Source organism: Metopolophium dirhodum, chromosome 1 (assembly GCF_019925205.1).
Source record: "Metopolophium dirhodum isolate CAU chromosome 1, ASM1992520v1, whole genome shotgun sequence".
Taxonomy (NCBI): Eukaryota; Metazoa; Arthropoda; class Insecta; order Hemiptera; family Aphididae; genus Metopolophium; species Metopolophium dirhodum.
The window spans coordinates 93,139,094-93,164,622 of record NC_083560.1 but is presented as its reverse complement, the minus strand read 5'-3'; the positions used below and the strand labels follow the sequence as shown (position 1 = coordinate 93,164,622).

General features: G+C 26.4%; 1 protein-coding gene across 1 annotated transcript; it reads left to right on the top strand.

The window, feature by feature from the left end:
* On the top strand, positions 1-23,934 carry LOC132936093 (ras-related protein Rab-7L1-like). The gene is made up of 6 exons (XM_061002785.1): positions 1-204; positions 14,732-14,955; positions 16,877-17,074; positions 17,834-18,015; positions 22,970-23,091; positions 23,151-23,934. The coding sequence occupies exons 2-6, from the start codon at positions 14,787-14,789 to the stop codon at positions 23,260-23,262; spliced, it is 783 nt and encodes a 260-aa protein (XP_060858768.1). The 5' UTR covers positions 1-204; positions 14,732-14,786; the 3' UTR covers positions 23,263-23,934.
* The last annotated feature ends 1,595 nt before the right edge of the window (positions 23,935-25,529 follow it).

Below are 25,529 nucleotides of genomic sequence, written 5' to 3'. Positions count from 1 at the left end.
GCTCGTACGTATGTCCCACCAGTTCGCCAACAGCGAGTGTCCGCGCGCCGTCGTCGTCGTTGTCTTGTTCACACCGTCCACCCGGTACCCGGTCTTTTGGCGCGCAGTCGTGTTGTGTTCTCCATGTGCGTTACGTAACGGCGGCGACGTTATCACACCGTTATACAATAATATTGTTAGTACGGTTGACATGTTTTGATCCTCGTGAGTATTAAACATTATAACATATTATTTAAATATCGTATTTTTTTTTTTATATACTATTATCGTAGCTTCATCATCGTGGCAATGTGGGTGGTGCATACACGACAAAGATAGGCAGGGGTGAAAGTACGCCCCATCTTCGACTAAATGTCACTTTTTGTCACTTATTAGAAAATGATCACTTATTATGTAAATTTGAATAGTATTAACATTTGCTTAACTCATAGTACACTATATAATATGTTATTATGTTAATTGTTTTGGTAAAATTAAGTATAGCCAACAGTCTCGCTATATAATAGTAATGCCAATATACTCCTAATAAAATAATATTTTAAAAGAACACTTTTTATCACAGTTAGTCACTAGGTCTAGGTCATTGTTTTTTAGTATTGGACACTTCCAGCTCTGAGATATGGATAGGCTATACCAACTACGCTAATTTGGGGCCACGATCTTTTTTTCAGAAGAAAGAAAAAATATTATAATATATTGTCATCTACGCTTTAGAGAGGTTTCTCTTTCCAGACCTAAGTACCTAACCTCACCAACCAGAAATGTTCTGATAATTTTGAATCTATATTTTTATTAATTATGGGTAGGTCACAGAATCCACATTTGTTGTGGATAACAATCGAAAAGGAAGATAGAGAAGACAATTCGTGATATCATAATTTGAAAATATTATTCGAGAATGGTCGTTGGTGCTAGAAAAAAGCCATAAAAAATTAACAAATATGTCGCAATGCGCCTCGTCGAAAATATTAAAATTTCCAATCTCCGCATAGTATTGTATTATTATTATTTATTACAGTTGATAATAATATAATATACAGTATAAAATAGTTTAATAATTATATAACACGTTATATTATACGTAGGTCGTAGATCCTATGCACATTTTGGAAACCGTCTGCAGCCGGCACGTTTTTATAACCCGAATAACATTACAATATTGTTATTATGATGACACCGCGTACCAACTTAAATATGCGCCGCTTGTAAAAAAAACCGACGGTATTGTAATGAATTGTCAAAATAATAATGTCGAAAAAAAATGTAATTAAAAATAATATAAGCATATTAATAATAATATTAATTAACGCTAGGTATTACACTTATGATAATTGGGTACATAATATTATAGAATATAAGTAATACGTGAAGAATGTAGATAAGTACATTTTCTATTGTATTTGTCTATCTTATATTATATTATTATATAGTGCACTTGTATACTCTTTTACCTCAGAACGTGTGCACTGATCATTCCTATTCGATATTAACAATGTGAATAAAGGACTAGGTTAATTTGTTTTTGTATGTAATAATAGGTGTTATAAGATAATATCATAATAATATAAAAACTGTAGCCAAAATAATATAATAAAATTGAGCTCGGCGTACACCCATGTATATATAATACAGTATTATAGATAATATTATATTTTATATATTGCTTACTGGTCGTACACTAAGAAAATGTTGTGTAAGTTGTTCAAACTCGAGTTCTAAATAATAAATAAGTATCTCCCTTTTTTTATTTTCAATCTTACTTTTGAATTTTTGAAACGTTTGTGTTCAAACGACTTGGTTCTAAAATCCCCAACTACCTGCAGCAACAACCTCTCTCGAATGGTTTTAGAAAAAAAGAGGGTGGTACTGCGTCGCTGCAACACAATATATGTCACAGTGGAGTGGTCGTAGATCTGTACAAGGGATCAGTTCTTTCTTTTTGTGTAGTCTCGAGAATTCTGCTGCACACCGGCTATAACGAACTACCAATATAATATATATATATATATTTATTTCGATTTTAAAATAAAATATATTTTAATACCAGCTACGCAGTTATTTTATTTAAAACGGCAGGTGATTCAGATATTATTTTGGGTATATTTTACTGTGGTTATTGTCATATTTCTATTGGTGTAGAGCTTATAATATAAGCTATAACGAATAATGTTGTTTGACTTATTAATTTTATATACTAACCTACATTAGGTTGATGCATTGTCAAACGTATACGACACACCAACATTGCGTTCAGCAGAACAAATCAAACAACTTCAATATTAGAGTGAATTGACGTAATATCAAAATTAAACGTAAGAATGTTTTCGTAAAATATTACTATTTCGAAATGCTCATAATTTTATTAAAATTAAAATATCGTAAAAAACCAAGATATAAACACAGGTAGCTACTGTTTTTAAGTTTGATAACAAGTCGATTCATTGTAGTATTAACCGTAGGCGTTGTCTCCGTCTTACAGACGCATAACATACCAAATAGTACATTCTGAATAATTAATTTAACTATGTAGTTATGTTTAATTTTTATATTGAATTAATCTATAACCAAATTAACCAAATTTTAAAGTAAGAATATTATCTATTCAATGACGAAAGGTTTTTTTTATATTTTAGTTTTAATACGAGTGTTTTAAAATAGTTAATTGTTTGTACCTAGATTTTAAAATGATCATAACTCATAAGTTCATAACACGCTTTAAAATTATAATATAAAACAAAATCTATGTCATTAATAATATTCTTACTTCTAAATTTGGCAATGGGTCAATTCACTCAGAGACACCCCATGCGGGTATGGCTTCCTCTTAAGGGGATTCCATACCGTGATTTTCTGTTTTTGTCTAACACACTCGCGACATAGGATTTTTGACGGATTCTTTGCCAAACATATCAATTGATCTAATGAAGTGATGAGAATTTTGAAAACAGATTTGAATTCGTCGTCAAGTCTACTTAAAATTGACTTTCCCACAATTTTGATTTTTTTGATTTTAGCTTCTCCAAAAATTGAAATATAAAAATGTTTAAATATTCTTTTTTAATATGACGTTTTCTGTAATTTGGGGGATAATATCAAAAATGTGGCAAAGTCGATTTCAAGTAGACTTGACGACGAATTCAAATCTGTTTTCAGAATTCTTATCACTTCAATAGATCAATTGGAATGTTTGGCAAAAAACACGTCTAAAATACTATGTCGCGCGTGTGTTAGACAAAAACAGAAAATCACGGTATCGAATCCCCTTAAGCTAGCAGCACAAGATTGGTTTAGCTGAACACAATTTTTCTGTTTGTAATTTTTTGTTGCATGCGAATCCTCATGCGTATGTTTACAGTGTTTGATTTCCATCAATATATCTATGTAAATTTTTTAATTAGTATATTAATATAAATTACGATCTTTGAATGTAACAAGATTCTGTAATGGTAGCTGGTAGGCCACAAATCAAACAAAATAAAATATTCAATATCTAAAATTTGTGAAATAATATAATTAAATCGTTAATTATGAGTAGGTAGGTATTCAAATTATAGTCTATTAGTCTGATTATTTTTATATTGACTATCACTATTACTTACGTGCTTTAATATAGTTTTATATAAATAATAAAATATGAAATCATGGAAATACCTTTATTATTATGATTAATCATCCATCTCAAATATAATGAATTCTATTTCATTGGTTATTATGTAATAAAAGGATCATTGAAAATAGATACTTTTTATGGAAGACATTTTAAATTATTAATAAGTAATACAATACGCATTTTACATTGGTACGTGTTATGTATTTCTATTTTGTCTGACTAGTATAGTGTACTGATCGATATATCAACGAGTATTACGATTTCCAGTTATTCCTTGTCACAATATCTATAAGTTTAAAGATGAATTGATAAAAGAACTTATGTTTCATATTTTAGTGAAATAAATAAACTGTATTAAATTTGTAAAAATTTGTTTCAAATAATAAATTGTTGTATGTACGTAATTCTTTCGTATCTACCTAGTGTGAAAAAAAGTGAACTCGTACTGCTGCATAGTAGGTTTCGTGTTTACTTCGTGACTGAGTAGATGGAAGTGTTCGAATTGAAATTCAATGATAAATCTCTGTATAAATTGTAGGTACCCATATGAAAAACTACATTACTACATTATAAATACGATTATTACTAAAATAATTTATTTTCTATTAGTAATAAGGTTGGTAGCATTTTAAATTTTTAAGTTATAACAAAATCAACGCATATAATATAATATTGTGATTAACTTAAAGGTACTAGGTAGGTATAACTTATGAGTTGTAAGTAAATACCGACGCAGACATTTATATCTTTTCGTTTAATATCGTAAATTATCGTTTAATTATCGTTTAATATCTTAATATTAATCTAAATAACATAACAATTCCACTGTGCTGAGAAAATAATAGTATACTAGATACCTACGTAATGGTAAAAAGTTTTAAGTTTATGAATAATATATTTTTTGTATAATACAATAATAAAACAACTTTTTTTTTATTTAAAAGAATATTTTCAATCTTTACTACCTAATAGTAGCATAATAAGTAAATTATATGAGTATGACGAAATAAAAACATAAACGTACATGCCATCTAAAGTATATTATATCATAGTTTTTTTTAAAATTAATATTATTTTGAGTGATAACTGATAAGTAATAAAACAATAACCAAACATCTAAAATCATTATTTTTCGTTTAAATATCAATCCAATTCAACTTAAAATATATACATAAAATAAATAATAATCGTGCGCATGTATGTACCTAGGTATTCTTTAATTGTTTTGAGTATAAAATATAGGTTTAATTTAAGAGGAACTTTGTAATACATTTTCAAGGTTTTTGACAAGAAAATTGTTTGTATCAAGGTTCATAGAAAATCAAAATCGAAAATTTAAAATATTAATAAATAGTTCAAAATTAGGTAGCTAAAATATTTTGAAAATGTGATTAATGATTATGTATAAAAATTTATTGCTAATACACAATATTGGTCAATATTTTAGTTTCCTCTAACCTCTAAGTTGAATATTAACACTGAAATACGAGTATAATATGGTTGGAATTTGGCATTAGGTACTTAAGTATTTAATCATCAACTAATAACTAAAAATGTATATTTATTTTTAATTTTTTAAATTTAACTAAGAAAAATACAATCTATACAACAAGCATGTCATACTTACTATTATTTTAAATATAAATACTGAGGTACGTCATAAATACATATACATATATATACAATATATACATATATATATATATATATATATTATAATATTATATATTTCAATATTTGTATGTGTAGGTTACTACAATTCTAATGTTCAAACATTAATTTAGAATTTAGATTATAATATAATATATGATATAAATATAATCAATTTACTTACTTAACATTTTATTAATTTAGAAACCTAAGCGCTTTAATATCAATTCAATATTGGTATTGTAATATAATTAGATGGGCTTGTTTAAAATATAATATAGGACATAATATAGTGATTAATATGTGAATAGTGAATACATATTCTATGATAACTGATAAGGGTTTATCATTGTTCTATACTCTTTAGAGCTGTACAATATTACGAATAATGGCTTTGTATTTTCTATTGTTTAACTAAATCATCATAATCAAAACAGTTATAATTCATTTTATTCGTTTTGTAGTATTTTAACTATATAAATATTTATGTCCCCAGATTAAAAGTGCAAAAGCGTCTACTGAAGAGTGATGTTTTACTGTATATGTAACTGTATGTTTGTACCTTGTACAGTAGTCGTGTTTACTAAAACTAACACAAAAAATATTGTCGCTTAAAATATAGATATTTCAAATTTTCAGTTTTGAACAACTATAATTAAACATTCATTAAAATTAGCTATTTTAGTCACTAATGATAATTCAAATTTAATATAATCAATATATCATAAATTGTAAGGTTTTTAAATTTTATTATTATAGAATAATAACCAAAGTTAATTATATTTAGGTTGCTTTGATAACAATTGGTTTATAAACATTTCTTTTAATCCTGAACGAGAACGAAATTGTATTGATGTTTGTAGAATAATTAAAAAATAACTGTGTAGGTATTAATATTACTATATCATTATTACATCGACCTAAGTCATAAAATAATGATAAATAGTTGTTGGTTAGGTCATAAATGGCATGTATAGTTTGTAGTTACTAGTTATCCGTGTTTATAGATTGTACAATAAACTAAATAGTCATAATATATAAATGCATTACATTATAGGTACCTATAATTATGTACGTTATGGGAAAAGTGTATAGTGCTGTATCATTATGATATGATTGAATTTTCCTCTTTTATCTAATTCTTCTTATTATTATTATAATTTATAACACATACATTTACATATGGAATTGTCAAAGCCACATTAATACATATGCCTGTGTGTACCATGGAGCTGATGGTATTTCAAATGTCGACATCGGTATCCGTGGTACCTAATTATTTGTTTATTACTGGTGTAATAAAGTATCTTCGATAATTACCCGGGTATGGCATTTTCAGTGAATCCACAACCAGTGCTGCTCAAAAAAAACTCTTTATCCAATTACCTGTATTTAAGTTATTTAATAGTACCTATACCGAAATTACCGCCAGTCCCGTGTGCGTATTCACGGGGGTGATATTATGGTGGAAAGTTCCATGACCAAGATAGTATGGGCGTATGTATTATAATGAATTTTGGTTACCCTGGGACGTTATGTTAAAATATCAGCTTAATAAACAGTTCTGGAATGTGAGTGATTTGTAAATAATTTGTGTATACGTATAATTAGTAATAAAAATTAGTAATTACAAAAGTACGCAGCATGTTCAAGATACTAATAACTTAAAAAGACACGAAGTTCCTAATTCCAATTATTTTTTTATTTCTAGATATAAATATGAATAAAATTATTCACTATTTAAACATTTATAATATTATACTTTTTTGAATGTTTGTTTTGCAGACAAGTGTTGATAATTTTAAATCGAGGGTATAATACTACTGTCTATTATGTTGTACATAGCTAATGCTTACTACATAATATACTTAATGATAATGTCACGTGTATTTGTTAAAAAATGATATATAACGAAGATATGTTATATTTGTACTGTTGTTGTTTAAACACCAAGAAAAATGAAAAGATAACGATTTATATCTATAAAAATTGAGTTTAAAAATGTTGTAGACTTATTGTATGTATAATGTTCAAATTACGTTTTACTAATTAATAAAAAAAACTAGTAATTTATATAATATCTGAAACTGGCTTTCTCATAATGTGTATATTTGTTTTTTTTATTGAAATTAAACCCGGGTTGGCTTTTAAAAATTAAAATAATATTGTAATATACCATAATATAGTATATACCTAGACCTATAGAAGTATTAGGTTTAGTACAATAACAATTATAAATAGAAAACTTAAAATAAACAATAGTATGAATTTGCATATGAGAAAAAATAATCGTGTACTTACTCTGTAAGAAAATCAATAATGGTATAAGATTATATTATGTATCTATTAAGATCACGTATTAGTCTAATCAATGATGTAGGTATTGCGTTACCAATTATATTTCTGATATAAGAATAATTATGCTGTTAATTTTTGTTATACGCAACAGTTTATTTTATTTATTGTAAGCATTTATTAAATTTGTCTTGATTCTTGGTTTTCTAAAATGTATTCACTCCTACTTAAGATTTTCCCATACGCAATATGACCTTGGATATTTGTAGAAGGTTGAGTAGTTAAATTGGCATAATATGATGTTCACATAGTTTTTTTTTATTGTCTATATTTTAATTAAGTAAATATAAACACTTTTCATAAGTTTCCTGTAATAAACATAATATTTTAACCTTGTTTTATAACAACCTGTTTTCAACATTTTTTATTCCAACAATGTCGTGTGTTTTGTACCTACTATTAATTAACCTACGTACAATTTTAATTATTGGTTTTGTAAGGTACCTATATGGATATATACACATGATCCATCAAATTTGGTCTTAAAAAATTAAAATATCCGTAATCCAGTATTCCGTATTTCAGTAATTTTTTATCTATTATATTTACCAATTACCATAACCCATAAGGCATAAGCAATTAAAAAATTTATTGACTACATAGGTGTAGTAGTAGTTTAGTAGTTTGCTGATCAATTTCTACATTTATATGTTTATATAAATTATAAATCATTGTATTTGAAAAATTATTCCGAGTGGATACTAGATAAAACAGACTTACTAAGATTTTTCTAAAAATGTTTAATGGTTATCTGTAGTTTTTTCTTATACACTGAGTGCATATACAATTCAATAAACTACACAGCTACTTAGAACTATTGAAACACATTCCTGCTCGAAAAATTGTCAATAAAAAAGTATTTTTAAAAACTTAAAACTAACAAATTTCAATGTAATTATATATATTTATTAAATAAAGTACCCTTATACTATGTAGTTTATTCACTAATTTACTAGGTATTTCAAACTGTAAACATTTCTCGATTTTGTGTAAATTAATAAAATTACAACTAAAAATTCTTGGATACAAACGCAGAATACAAATTGATTGATTGATCAATTGTGTACCTACTGTGTACTTACCATACAGTACCTACAATACTTAATAATACAGGTAGGTACTAAAATATTATACATTTCATCAAGTATATAAGTATATTTTAATATTTCTAATTTTTTTTTGTATGGTTCGAATAAGATAAAAGTTATATAAAGCTGATATTTTATTTGATATAGGTAGGTGCAAGATGATTTTAGGAATTTATTTTCGTTGTAATGAATGTTGAGAAAATGATATCTTAAAGTAGCAAACAGACTTATTGCTTATTGGAAAATACATTAATATTTAATCTTAATGGTTCCAATATGCATTACTTACTAATAACCGCGTGTTCGGAAACATATTCAATCAAATTAAATGCATTAAAATTTGATGTTAACACATAAGAATAAATAATATTTGATAAAACTTAAAAATAATTTTAACGTATTTAATGTAGGTATTATATATATATATATTTAACAGTTATACATTTCTTATATTGAAGATATTTTCAGTATTCAATACGAAATGTACCCATATAGGTAATATAATCAAAAATATAAAATGTTTCATAATATTTGACTCAGTGCATTGCTTAATAATTAATGGGTTTAGAAAAATATATAAATCACGATGGTTGTTCGTTTAAATACTTTCTGTCTTCTGTGTTTATTTTATATTTTGTAATTATGTAAATTTCAAATAATTAACAACACCAAAGAATATAGTATGTTTCCTAACCACGATATTAAATAACGCTACACAATCCATTTCCATGAAGTTATTTTTCTGTCGTATACATGTTTATTGTTTATAAGTTATATTAATATTATTGTTGGCAAAGTACTGGTATTAGGCAATCTAATGAATTCCTTGTTGTTTTAATTATATATACCTAATGTCGAATCATATGGTAAGGTAAATTGTTGTTGAAATTTAAAATACTGAAAAACAAAAAAAATATCATTTTAATATTTTTAAAAAATTAGATAATTAATAGATATTATCAAACATATATAGTTCAAAATATACATTGGAAATTCAGGTGCGGATCCAGAATATTTAATAGGTGGTTTCCCCAGCATTTAATAATTTGTGAATATTATAAATTAAATTCCCACTGTAAAATCTGTGTTTTAGTAGGTACATATTAAATTCAAAGTTAAAGCAATAATTTAAAACGATTACTACATAGAGAAAGGCAATTAAAAAATTCAATCTTTATTTATGTAATTATGTAACTAAATTAACAATAATATACATAATACTAATAAAAAGTATTAAGTTCGTAATGTGAGTTTAAATTTGTAGATAGCAATTCCTAATAAAATGAAAACAAGGTACCATGCGAGCTGTTAAAAAGTTCCATCCGTTGTAGCAAATTGCTGTTTAGATAAGCTACTATCGATTATATTATTTGTGAACACTGAACGTCGATCACGGTTGGGTTGAAAATCGGCGCGATAAAAAGATAACCAAACCATAATAAATAATAATTATCTATTATTGTCTATTATGTTTAAATATAATAATCCAATAAAGTAAAAACCTAGTCATACAATACAGTCAATATTATTATTATGCACATATCGTAGTTTGACATACAAACGCAGTACCTACCTGTCCTTTTTGTTACTGGATTTACGTCAAATAATAATTATTATAATAATTATTGACGTACCTACGACATAGCTTGACAATTCTATAGCCTCTCTAAAGTATTACAAATATTTATGGAGATTTTAATAAACATTTTATATTACTTTTTACAATGAATGAAATGTATTTTCCTTAATACTTTGGAACATTGTCAATGCACGATATAATTTTTATTTTATACTTAAAGTATCCAGTTCAAAATTTAAATTGGAAATAGACTAACGGAAGTGGTTTGGTCAATACTTAATACATGTATAGTATATTATATACTGTACACACACACAATCTAAACTAGAATTTAGTCAAGGTACCTATATTCCCCCCATATAACCCGCGATTTATAATCTGGGTCCCTATTAGAACGTTTATTATTTAATTCGTTTGGTTTATTTAAAACAAGACCGTGCTTAAAAAAAACTTTAATTTCTTGAAAGCTTTAGTTATTTTTAAAATTAATGGCAATAAAGTTTATATAGACTAAAGGCTTACAATTAACTTAAATAATCATGGATTTTCAGTAATTAGACAAAATTAGGTTGATTAGAACGAGATAATATATAGGTACAATGCTCGAATTTAGATCTAATCAACCTAATTTACCCATCTCAGTGGTGTATTTAAGGGCCCCCCTGTGGCGGTGATGGGGTGATCATGGTCAGGGTGATGGGGGGCTAATACCCAGGGGTGCCAAATTCTGAGTCCTCAAAGGGGTGCCATCGTTAGAGGTTATAACAAAAAAAATTAGTTATTTTAGATTCTGAGTGAAACGATGAATGTATTGATTTTACAATGATGTGTGTTTTTTTTTTTATTTTTTTTTTTATTTTTTTTTTTATTTTTTTATTTTTGTGTCTGTGTACACGATAAGTAGTCGAAATAATGCTTCGATTTTCGACTTCAGTATCTTGTTCGATGGGAAAGTGAATATCGTTGGTGCATTGGGGAGGTCAAAATTTTAATTTCCCAGTAGTTTTCAAAAGCGATGTGAAAAACAAAAGAAAAATTAAGGAAAAACGGGAATTTTTACGCAAAATCGATTTTTAACAAAATCGATTTTGGTTATTGGTGTAACTCTAAAACAAATGACCGTAGATGCATGAAATTTTCACTGGTTGTTTATATTTGCATTTTCTATACACAATAAAATTTACAAAATATTTTGACTCTTTTTGAGCTGTTTACGGCCATTGTCAGTTTTCAATTTTTTTAGTTTTTTTTTCTATAAATATCAATAAAATTTTATCTGTTGAGTAAAAAAGCTTGAAAATTTAATAGAAGGCTCCTAGGTTATTGTTTAAAAGGCAGATGAAAAAAATTAAAAATCCTTAGTCACAGTTTTTAATTATAAGCATTTAAAGTTCAAATTTTGACAAAATACGGAAAAATCACGAAAAATAGCAAATTATTTTGAGTTGAGAATTCATAAAAATTTTTCTTTTTAAATCTAAGATTTAAAAATGTAATATAAGATTACTCATAAGTTTGTCTACCTTTATCAAAAAAAAAATGTCTAGAAGAAACTTAAATTAAATTTTTATGAGCGTCTGAAATTTATATTTTTACAACATTTGATATTTACTCGATTTCTCATGTAACAATTTTCTTATTTTATTGTAATTAAAAAACAAATGACTGTAGATACTTGAAAATTTCACTGAATGTTCATATTAGCATTTTCTATACACCATAAAATGTTGAAAATATTTTGACTCTTTTTGAGCTGTTTACGGACATTGTCAGTTTTCAATTTTTTTAGTTTTTTTTTCTATAAATAACAATAAATTTTTATTTGTTGGGTAAAAAAGCGTGAAAATTTAATATAAGGCTCCTGATATATCGTTCTAATAGCAGTTGAAAAATATTAAAAATACATAGGCACAATTTTTTTTTATAAGCATTTAAAGTTCAAATTTTGACAACATTTATCAAATTTATAATTTATTAATTATTTTGTGGTTAAAAATGTATAAAATGTTTAACTTTTATGGCTAAGGATTTAAAATTTAAAACAAGGCTCCACGTAAATAGGTTATATATAAATTACTTTATTCACAATAATATCATCAAATATACTTGGTAATATCATAGGCTGACTGACCGTTTTCGCTCAGAATCGTTTTTCTTATACAATGATATTATATCATTGAATTCAAATTTAACACCATCCATTACAGTGACCCACTTGTAACCTACTGTACAGCAGAGCGACATCCACTTATCCACCTTTTTTTATTTTATTATATTTTATTGGATTTGTTGAGAAATTATATTAGTGATAACTGATAACCTGTATCTTTCTTATAATATATTTTACATTTATATACATATTTCTATATATAATCTATTTTATTATATTGTTATAAAAAAGCTAAAATCTAAAATTAGAATTTGTTTTATTTGATTATGAAGGTTGACTCTTTTATTAGAAATAAATGGAGTGTTAATGGTAAAATAAAAATATTCTTTAAATTAGTGGAAGCATAAATGCAACAAGGGAAAAATATACATTTTGGGTTATCACTTTTACAAGGATTGAAACTGATTGAAAAAATTTCGGTTTTGGTTTCAATTGTTTTGAAACAATTTTTCAATACCAGAATTAGGAAATATTTGTTTTAGATTTTGTATACCGGTTTCCAATTTTTTTCGGTTTCGGTTTTGGATTTAATAACGATTTTCATTTTTTTCCGATTTTGTTTTTGATTTTGTTTTTGGTTTCAGTTTTTGAACGGTTTATACCGGTTTCAAGGCCTGGACTATTTACGTTCATTCTTAGTTTATATTGCCGGATCGAGCGTTCACCTGTTGTGTAAAGTAAACTTTCCAAAATGTCAAGACACAGATTTAAAAAAAAAACCGTTTTTTAAATTATACTTTCGGTTTCGGTTTTTAATTATAATACGGGTATCCAATTTTTTTCGGTTTGGGTTTTGATTTTGTTTTCGATTTTGGTTTTATACCTAATGGTTTATACCGGTTTCAAGCACTGCACTTTTAATGGAGAGAAAAAGTAAATTCTAAATTAGAGGGGGCTTAAAAGTTTTTTGCGACAATCAGTAAAAGGAAACTGAGAAAAAAAAGAACGCCAAAATGTGTGTACCTTATTGGCCGTCAAAATCGTAAATACGCCTCTGACCTATCTTATGAAATTTGTATTAATATCCATCTATCGAACTATCTTTATCATTCACTAATCATTTGTCTCTAGATATAATATAATATAATATATTATGTCAGTTGGGTCAGAGTGTCAGACAGTTTATCTGTTGTACGTATAATTATGAGTTAACTGTAATTAGCCATCAGTAATACCAATTTTTGCTCAAATCGTGTTCATCTGGTGTAAATAATGGTCTTCAAGTTGATCATAATATACCTCCAATAAATTTTGTATAATTGATTAATGAACTGGAGTAATTTTAAATTTTCTTAAGAGTTATGATTCTGCCTTTATTTTTAGCTTTTGCAATTGCAGATGACTTGAAATTGTTCGTCGGCATATAGAATCTCCACAGAATTGACAAATTGTACCATTTAATTAAATCAATTTTCAAAAATGTATAGATACTAAACAGCAAACGTGATTTATATCCGAATCGTAAAAACACTTAAAGTTGCACTTGACTATTTGCTAATTAGGTACAATAGAAGTATAGAACTACACCGATTTATGGCAATATATGAATCATGAAGTGAGATGAATCTAATGAATAATTTATTATATTTACTCTGTAGTATCATCGTTTTGTGTTAATTCTATTGATGGCTGAAATGTTAAGTTGTTTAAAATGTTAACACATAAGTATATGTATCTATACCTAATATTAAAAATGGCGTTACCTATCATTACCTACATAATGTAGTAGGTTATATCTAAAAAAAAAGTATAATACAAAAAATCGAATATTCGACGTATTTGAAATATTACAGTACATAAAAGAAAACCTGTTCAAACATAATACATATTACATTGGTATTATAAAATCATGTTAAATAAAATGGCATTACAGTTTTTTAATTTGTTTTCAGTATAAATACAATCATAACAGCACGTTTAGTTAATATGAAAAGTATTGGGTTAACACTATCAATTATAAAATTCTTATATTATTTTCTTGTATGTTTTAATAATGTTATATTCTTATTTAATTTACTTTTTGTACTTACTTACTAAAATACAATTTGCATATGAAATGAATTAAATATTTTCAATTAATAATTAGAATACGTTAAAGTGTGTTGTGTATAGAGTATACCTATTTTAAATTGTTGGTATATACATATTTTAATGTTTACCTAGTATATGAATATTGTATAGTAAAATTAAATCTACATTTATTTTTGTTTCTAAAAAAAAAACGTTTTATTAAACTGTACTTGAATGAAATTTACCTTAATACATTTTTTTTCCTTAAGTGTGCACTGTACAATTGGATCGAATTCATTATTTTTGGAAGAAATTGAATATGTTATGTCTTTGCTAAAGACTCAGTACGTAAATGACAACGATACAAATTTAGAAGAAAAAAAATATCGGGATGACCATGACAAATTATACGATTGTTACCGCAGACCAAATGCGCGCTTGTCAGACGAAAATTATGACATCGGGAATGACATCCGTGATTTTCATCTGAGAGGTACATATACTTAAAAATATGTTGGCATGAATTAATACGTTCAAATTTATTAAATATTTACTGAAATCGTTAAAATGTTAAATGTCTATGGGTACCTATAGTATCTGGTTTATTAGGTAGGTATACCTCATATTTATCTATAAGTTTAATAAAATAAATAAATAGTTATTTATTTAATATCTACTATAGTAGACAATAACTAGATATATTAATTTTAAGTGAAACGAGTATTATATTATGAATCATGTTCATATAGTTCCTTGGATTATATGAATTATTTATTCTTATTCAGATACTATATATTATTATGTACCTATATAACGATAATTATAACTGGGTTTCTATACATTATAGAACCATTCAACCATCAATATGACAAAATGTATCAGAATAGTGCTTTTTCGAAGCGATGACCCAATCTGTACTTTTTTGTAACTATTGTAATTAGTAATGTATCAGTTATTAACTTTTGGTTGGTCTATAGCTTCTGCTTTAGATTATATATCAGAATATAATGCTGTAGAAGCGTCTAACTGTATTGATTTTGTTTAAACTGCAAATACTTTATTATCTATATTACGTATATATATAAGTAAATATGTGTTACGCTTATAGATGATATTATATTCATACTTATATAATGCTTTATACCGTGTCTGAGTAATATTATCGATAGATGTATGTTACGATAGCGCTGTTCATTCCTTATATCACTAGTCAATAGTATATAAATTTCTTATAAAAAAATCAATGTCCACATAATATATTTATATTTAAAATTTAAATATTCGATTATGCAATCTAAATTATGATTACCTACTTGAAATTAAAATTATCATTAAGTTTATTTAATAATAATGATTGGTTACCTGTATAATATTAGCGATGAATATAATATTATTAGTAGCAATTGTAATTTTCTATGAATTGGTGCAGAATATTATTTTTATTCAAAACATACAAATCTGAGATTATAATATAGTAGGTAGATAATAATATTGTTGTTTATGTAAATATTTTAAAGTGATTATTCCCGTTTAGTTTATTCAAATAGTTATGTAAGTTTTAACGTTTAGTTAGGTGGGTAGAGGAGCATAGCATATAATGTGTTCGAAGACAAAACCGGTGAGGTACTATATAATATTATAATATATTATACTGTTATATATTATCGCTTTCGTAGAGTTGTTTGTACGCAAATTCATATTATGTATCACTATATAGCCATTACGCAACATAATCAGAGTGTAAACGATAATTTAAAAAACTAGTGTACGTGTTGTATACACTGAGAGGTAACTTAAAAGTTTGTAACACGCGGCCAAGTAATTAATCGTCCTACGCTATTTTATATTGCCGAATGTCTATAGCAGTATATAGTCTATTTATTATAGACTGCGTAGGCAACTGCAGGCAAGCACATGTCTGTCAACGTGAGATGAGCCCCATACGATCTCACGTGTATAGTCGTGGGCTCGTGGCCCCAGTTTTTGCAAACAATGTTCGATTCAAAAAAATCAAGAATTATCATAATTAGTAAAATCAGTCCCGATCTGGCCTGCATATCACTTGAATAGATTATTTTAGGGAATTGTAGACTTAAAAAACCAAATCGATGACTATTTACGAGTGTTATTATACATGGAGACATTGAAAACAATTCCACTTAGTTTTTAACAACGACGGGAGGGTTTTTAAAATGTTAAATGTGTACCTATAATACATTGTTGCAAACACCGCGTTAAAATTTACCAATCCCTTTGCCGCTGGAATGTTTACGGGGTCGATACGAGATTTTTGGGACATCAAAATATATAGTTGTCACGATTTGTTGCAAATTCTATTAATGCTTGTAAACTAATCTTTTCTTGTTGCGTAATTATGTCTTGCAACTTTGTTAATTGAATTATTTAAATTCCAGATACCATAATGCCAGAGAAGTTGTTCAAAGTAATCATAATAGGAGACCCGACTGTGGGCAAGACTGCGTTTGTCAAACGATATGTACAAAAATCATACAGCAGAGAGTACAAGGGTACCGTTGGTGTTGATTTCGCATTAAAAATTATCAAAGTTTCCGAAACGGAAACTATTAAATTACAACTATGGGATATAGCAGGTTTGTTGTAGGTCTTATATAATGTTTAATAATAATATAAACACTATACAGTTCAAATAATAGGGTGTTGTCGAAGATGATTTTTTTTATAATATTTGTTGTGTTATAAGTCAATAATTACATAATTTTAGTTACAATAAATCATATAAGGTACAAATAATAACTTACGAAAAAAATGGAAAAAATAAACGGAAATGGCAAATACAATTATTGTATTATTATGTAACTTTTAACTGTCCATTCCTTGAAAGTTAAAAATATCTATAACACTATATAGTGGTATAACATTAGTTACATATATGTATTATGTTTACCTACTGCAGGTTACTTACATCATGTGATTCAGTCTAATTTTCATAGTAACATATCTATTTATACTTCTCATTACAATAATAATGGAGAACGGAGCTGCTGTATTTTTGAAAACTTTCTATAAAATGTCAATGAAATTTTTATTCCTATATATAGACCTTATATAACAAAACCTATATATTTGGGTACATTTGGATTTTAGGTATATTTAGGTTGTGCTGTATAGCGTAAATTTAAAATTATAATTTATATAAAAATGCAAATACTGATGTCTTATAATTAGTAATTATTAAATAAACTTAAAGTGAAATATATTAAAATGCAGGTCAGTCACTCTAACTGTGCCTACGTATGGCTATCAAGTTTTTTATGTAAACCTTGAATATAAATGTACCTACTACCTACCTATGTATGTATAATCATGACACTGTTTTTTTACATGTTTAGGTCAAGAGAGGTTTACGTGGATGACCCGCGTATACTACAAAGACGCACATGGATGTGTGATTATGTTTGATTTGTCAAATAAGAATTCGTTTTTAAACACGCTCAAGTGGAAAAAAGATGTGGATGCAAAATGCACTCAATTAGATGGCGGTCCCATACCGTGCATGTTGTTGGGAAATAAAGTAAGGACGTTTTTTCATCATCGAAGTAACATTAATTGACTATCTTTCAACGCTTCAGGTGTCACAATAATTACGATAATATTACAAATTATTTAAGCTCTACTCATTAGGTTCATATAAATATTTTATGTTTTAAAGGTCTTTGTCCCTATACCCATTTAATACCTTTAGAATGATTTAACGGCAGTCGTATACATATCAGATAAGGCGAAATCGATAAGACGAAATCGTTACACACGAGAATTAACGTGAACGAGAAAAATATTTATTTTTGTAATTTATCCATGAAAATGTCGGACAAACTTACACAGGCTGTAACTCTTAATAGCTTTATTAAATTTTCACAATACAAAGAGAAGAATTTTATCCATGCCGTGTCATGTTTTATTTTAATACAATCGTTCATTCAAAAAGATTCGTGATTTTTGTTTTTTTCATTTGTTTATTACAATTGATAGCATTGATAAATATATAAAAAAAAATTAAACACTACAGCACAGATAACGTTTTTTTTCTATGTAGTGAGAAAATTTAGTAAATCTGCTGTAAATATATTCAAATTGTATACTCGCAAGCTTGTTCCACATGAAACTCTTTTTACGTATATTCCTCCGGGGTTATAACACAACAACCCTTGTTGGTACTGTCATGGGACCACTTTTAAAATACTTTGAATTAGTGATTAAATATATTTAAGATTTAAAATTTTAACATTTGATTGCAATTGCCTGTATCAAACACCTTAAATAGCACGTGTGTGGCGTCCTCCGTGGACATGTTGTCATTGTAAATCGTTCATTTTTAAATCAATAAACAAATTACATTCCTTTGTATTAAACTATGCATTATGAGATAATACCATAAATTAAACTCATTGTATATAGATGTGGTATTTATAGTTTGTTTATTTATATTAGAGGCGCTGTGAAGTGTAAATAATTTTATTGTGTGAGGAATAGTTGAGTAGTAATTATCGTCAATTAGTTTGGAGATAACGTAAGTAAAATGTATGACCTAAACACACAATTGTTTTTGAATTTATGTAGTTATTAGTTATTGGTAATGAAGACGAAAAACTTAATGGATAGCTGTTAGTATAATATATTAAAAAATAGTTTGTATACCTAATCTCAAATAATATATAAATAATAATTAATTTAAAATATAAATGGATGTATTTATATGTGGAAACTGGCAGTCAAATAATTCAGTCGTACGAATTATATTTTAGAAAATATTTAATTAGCGAAAATACTAATTCGAATACAATACAATACCATACGTTAGTTGCGATACATTAATTACTAATACATGTATGTTAGATATAATTCATATAAAGTAAATAACTATTTATTTTGTGTTTTTTTTTATTGAAAACATAAAATAGCTAAGACTAAAAAAAAATTAATAATACAAATGCTTATATCATTATATAAATAACTATGAATTCTGTTATCAGTTTCTTTACATAACACAACAATTAACATTTACTTTTATCATGAAGATACTATTCTTTTTGTGACTTGATAATGAGTAATGACGGATGATGACCTATAAGTTATAAAATTTTATTAAACCGTACATATGTAATTAAATTAGCAGTAGTACTTCTGTTTTTTTATTTATTTACTTTAAAATCAACACCAATAAATACGCGTGAATAGATTTGTGTGTAAGATTTTAATTACCGGTGTACCTATAAAAACAATAAGATGTACCTATAAGATACTACTTCTGTTAGATAATCAAAATACAATTTTGTTATTATTTCATAATATGGATATAATTAGTATAAGTATATAATTTTTGTAAATCTATAAAATATGTAGGTACATAAAAGCTCACCATAATTATAATTTATATCATAATATATTTACTAAAATTTATTATATATTTAAAGAAGAATATATGTATAATATCATCTTGTTTAATATAATGTTGGCAATGGTAAATTGGTTAGACAAAAATCAAACTGTACTTTTCTCTTTTCATTTATGGCTTCAATAGTCAATATAAGTCTCACTTTCAGGTTAAAAATAATATTACGATTGTCTTCTGTAAATAAACAATGATTGTTTTATGTTTTGCTATATCTTAGTATTGAAAATGCAAGTGCTCTTTTCGAAATACAAACATACTATTATTATTATTGTCCATACGTATCACTGCAATATAATATCGATCATATAAGTGTAGGTCTGGATACTAAAGATAAACACTCAATCACTGTTAAATATACAGAGTAATAATTCACCAAGTATGCTCAACCTCATTTTTTTTTATATCCTGGCTATTCTGAGTGGAGCGAAGACTGTATTGATTTTACAATGATGTGTGTTTTTTTTTATTTGTGTGTCTGAAGACACTTTTTCTAGTAAAAAAATACATCGATCATCAATTTTGAGGGAGTTTTCTATAGCAAATCAATGGTTAATCTCGATGGTTACAAGCATCCCCTTTGGGAATTCAAAGTTGAAAATTCTTAGTAATTCTTAAATAATTGAAAAAACAAAAAAATAATTATTAAAATAACAGTTTGGTAACCTATCATTTATCAACAAATTAGAACTTCTTCACTCAGAATAATTTTTCATCGGTATACTATGATTTATTATATTGAATTAAAACTTAACACATCCATTACAATATGACTTTCTCAATGACGAGGTACACTCGACACGTCTTACTGTTCAGCAATACTTAGCTAATAGCTATACCTATTTGAAGGAGTTTAAATATTGAATTTATTTAATTCTGATTTTTGAAATTTTTAATCACAGTATCAATTATTTCATATATATATATAGGTACTTGGATTTTTTTACACCATTTAAATAAAATCTTGTGGGCCGTGACAATAAACTCATTTTTCAAATGAGAACACATACTTTTTTACTGTAAATTATTACTCCTAGTACCTACTTAATTTTTTTAGAAATGTTAAAGCTTCTAAATCGAAATTTATATGAGTATAGTTTCTGAGTAGGTAATTAAACTTAATGTATAATAAGGATAATGGTCCTTAATAATTGTTTCGCATAAACTATAATCCTAATATCTCATAAACCTATTATGAAGGTTTGTTATCCTTATTGTACATAAAGTTTATTGACTCAGAAACTACTCATTTAAATTTCAATTTAATTTCAATTAATGTCCAAAAACATTATCTGAGTAATAATTCACAGTAAAAATGTGTGACTTCATATTTTAAAATAGTTTGTTGTAAAAAAATCCAAGCTTATATGAAAATATGATCCATAAGTATAATTATAAATTTCAAAAATCAATTTTTGATTAAATGCATTATCATAGCTAAAAATCCGTAAGTGAATGTCACTCTGCTGTACAGTAGATAGCATATAAGTGGGTCACTGTAATGGATGGTGTTAAATCTGAATTCAATGATACAAAATCATCGTCAGCCTATAATATTACTAAGGTATATTTTATGATATTATTGTGATTAAACTAATCAATTTTAGTATTAGTCATTGTAGTATCAACTACAGTAGGTTAAATTAATTTTTGACAAAAAATTATATTTGCAAATATATTAATTGGTGAGTATAAAATATAATAATATACTCTAAAAGTTTGAAATACCCACGAATAATATTTTCAAATTACAACAAAATAACTAAAATCGTAATTCTTGGTTTAAATATGGATGATTTCGTCAAAATTTGAATTTAAAATGTCTGTAAAAAAAATTGTGATTATATATTTTTTAGAGATTTTGGTTACAGTTACAACTATTTATGAGAATCTTTGTCTTCAATTTTCAATCCTTAGCGGTAAAAATTAACCATTTTTTAATTACAATAGTTGATAATTTTCGAGATATTGATACATTTTGTCAACATTTTATATTTAATAATACTTGTAAAAAATCGTGCTGATGGATCTTTATTCTTTTTCATTGACATTTATAGGATAAAAAACTAAAAAATTTCAAATTTTAAATGTCTATAAATAACTTAAAACTAGTCGAAATATTTTGAAAATTTTATCTCGTATAGAAAATTATAAAATAAACATTTGATGAAAATGTCAAGTACCGACTGTTATAAGTTTTCGAATAACGACTAAATAAGAAAATCGTTGTATGAAAATTTGTTAATTTACGGGAGAATATCCAATGTCTAGTTTCAAAAGCTCGTAAAAACAAGTTTTACTTTCCGGTAAACTTTTTTTTTTGTTGAATCTAGGAAAACTTAAGAGGAATCTTATATTTAATTTTCAAAGCTTAGATAAAAATAGAAAACATTTTTTTGAATTTCTAACTCAAAATAATTTGCCATTTTTCCTGATTTTGACGAATTGTGTCAAAATGTTAACTTCAGACGTTCATAAAAAGTTATTGTGGATTTACACTCGACTTTTTTTTTAATTTTCACCAAAATCAACTTATGACTAACGTTGTATTATATTTTCAAGTTGTTTGACCGACCGAAAAGGTTTGTATCGACAATAGTAATATCATAATTCATATGTATATTATATAAGTAAATTATACTGTATTAAGTAGATGCCGTTTTCACTACAGCTGCAGGGGTTGAAGAACGCGTTGAGTCTTGAGAATCTTTATATTATAATTATTTTGGTCACTATTATGCAGACATATTTGTTTAGCATTTTGTAATATATATAAGTCATATGTGATATTTGATACCAATATTAGTATCACGGACTGTGTTGCAGAAAAAATTACAGACTTCAAATTTTAACGCGTATTCATATTTTATACAATCATACTAGTATACCTATTATATCTACTTTTAACTTCAGTTTCTCTTCGTATATGCGTAGAAGTGTAATAATGATTTAATGTGTAATGTAGGTATTTAAATGTTCAGTGTTAGGTATATTAGCATAAGTACAATGTACACACATGTAGGCCGTAACATACGTACAGATATTGCAATTTTATAATATTATATTATTGTTACAGTGCGATTTGCCCCAACGTCAAATCGATCAGTTGGATATCGAAGCGTTCTACAAAGAAAACAATTTTATCGGCTGGACAGAGACTTCGGCTAAAGACGGGTTGATGGTTAACGATTCCATGCAGTAAGCCAATTTCTCAGCCCCCTCGTCCAAAAACTCTGTCTAAAATTTTTTTTTTTAAGGTTTTTGATTAACTCGATGATGGGACAATACAACGACGAAACCGACCAACCAGAACTCGTTAAACTCTCCGGTCCTAATGCGGAGAACAAGAAATCGTGTTCATTTTGTTAGCCAACGATCAATGTTTTAAACGTTAAGTCCATGTTTTTACTGTATCGTCTGTATTGTTCTTGTGCATTCGTCGGTAATTTCAACGAGTAATTAAAATGCAATATTGCTGTTGAAACTATATATTATATATTATTAATTATGTGTTGTAATTAATTTTAAGTTTCAAGCCATTTAGGTCTGATATACGTATTTGGCTATTGCCTGTTCACCTCAATAATATACTATTGTAGCAATACAATATTATATATTATTTTTAAATTTAATCAATATGATACCTATTTCGGTTTATATTATTGCTATGATTTAAACAGACTTAGGTAGTATCGGGTGGGCCACTGTGCTTTCACGTTTTCCAATGTCAACTGTATTATGCAATAACAAGAAAACTCAGTGCCCACCCTGCGTCATGCATTTTATGTTTCATGTCTTGTTTCATAATTTTTTCCATTCGTAACAATATTGATTATTTATATTTTTACACGTTTAAACTGTATCATATTATGTTGCTTTATTAGTGAATACATTTTACTAAATAGAAATTTAGAAATTTAGAATTTGAAAATGTGTGTTTTTAATTTGTATGTTAATTATACTGCATTATTTTATTTTATTTTAATTTGTATAAAACTACTATGTTGAATTACTTGAAAAATACAGTACGATTTTACAATACGACACTGCTTATATTATGTCTATTAATTCTTATATATTCTCCATAGTTCAATCTAGCCATACAATAATTATTTATTGTGTAGACTGCCGAGATTATTATAATATTATTAATTTATACAGAATTTCTACAACGTATTTTGAACTCTGTAGTGTACGTATCATATAACAATACTAATACAAACATATTTTAAGATAGTAACATTTTACCTATAGATAGGTTTTTAAATAATTTTATATATTTTTATATATTAATAAAAATAAATTATTTAATTAAATAAAAGGTTTTGAAATGTATTTTATTCAAAAATGTTATCAATATCAATATTATTAGTGGTTTACCAAAATGTTGAGTGATTATTGTTTCTTTTTGAGAACTTAAACAGTATCCATGAGTAAAATAACAGAACAATATTCTATATTATACACTGGATGATTCTTTCAACAATATATACATCATCTCATTATCTCAAAAAGTATTAACGTTTTTAAAAATCTTTTTGATGTTTTAATTTTTTCGTATGATAAAAACCATTTAAATTTCATAGAATTATATTAGCAAAATATTTTTCTGAGAATTTACGTGTTATGTATTAGAATTTCTTGGGTAATTAAGTTATTTTAAGCAATAATTATTTAAAGTTTTTATGAGCGTAGTCTTGTGCCTCTTTCCTTCTCTCATCTAAAGTTTTAAGTTTACATATTTTTATAAGTTATAACAAATTAACGGCTTGTTAAAAGTTCAATTTTTACAAATAAAATTTCTCGGAAAAATGTTCTTCAGCGGAATATCCGAATACGAAATAAAAAAAAGGTTAAAAAATGTGAAAACTTAAACAATAATAACGATAAAAAAAAATAATTTTTTTTTCATAGGCTGAAAATAATTTTCGGAAAATTGGATGTTTATTGTTAAAAGGATATTCTTCTATAGATTTAAAATTAAATAGAATGAAACACTTACGAATTGCGTAGTAAGTTTTAAAAATATTTTTAAAATTTATTTCAAGAATAAATGTAAGTACGTACCAGGTAAGGTTTTAAAAAAAAATATTCGAGTAAACAGCTCCGATCAGAATCATCTTTCAATTTTAATGTTGACATAGTATACAACCATATATCTACCGTTCAAGAAAATACATAATGTACTTATGTCCTACTTCAATTCTGTACTAACTCAAATATTGTGTTGTGGAAAACTATTATTATTATTATTCAGTATTCATATTCACGATTCAAGAGTGCATATAGTGCGTTTAAAATATTATAATAGGTAGGAACAATTAAAACTGATAAACAAAAATAATCAATTTATAGGACATTTTATGCAATTTTGGAGAACAATATATTTATGTGAAAAAGAGCAAAATAACACAGTCGTATTTCGAAACACTGTTTAGTCGAGTTTTAAAGTTTATACTTACGTAAAATAAATTACCAACAATCCTCTAAACGTTAAAAAATGTGTTTGAATAATACAATTATAACCAACATTGAAACATCTGATGGGCAAATTCTAGTTCCATATATAGGCTATAGCATAATCTAAGCTATAAGGATTACAGAGACAGGTAAGACAGTACTTATTTAAGTTTTCA

What these genes read in the sequence shown, in the direction of transcription:
- LOC132936093 (XM_061002785.1), top strand. Translation starts at nt 14,787, where the DNA reads ATGTCTTTGCTAAAGACTCAGTACGTAAATGACAACGATACAAATTTA. An exon ending in CCGTGATTTTCATCTGAGAG is followed by an intron (nt 14,956 to 16,876) that starts GTACATATACTT and finishes TTTAAATTCCAG; the next exon opens with ATACCATAATGCCAGAGAAG. An exon ending in ACAACTATGGGATATAGCAG is followed by an intron (nt 17,075 to 17,833) that starts GTTTGTTGTAGG and finishes TTACATGTTTAG; the next exon opens with GTCAAGAGAGGTTTACGTGG.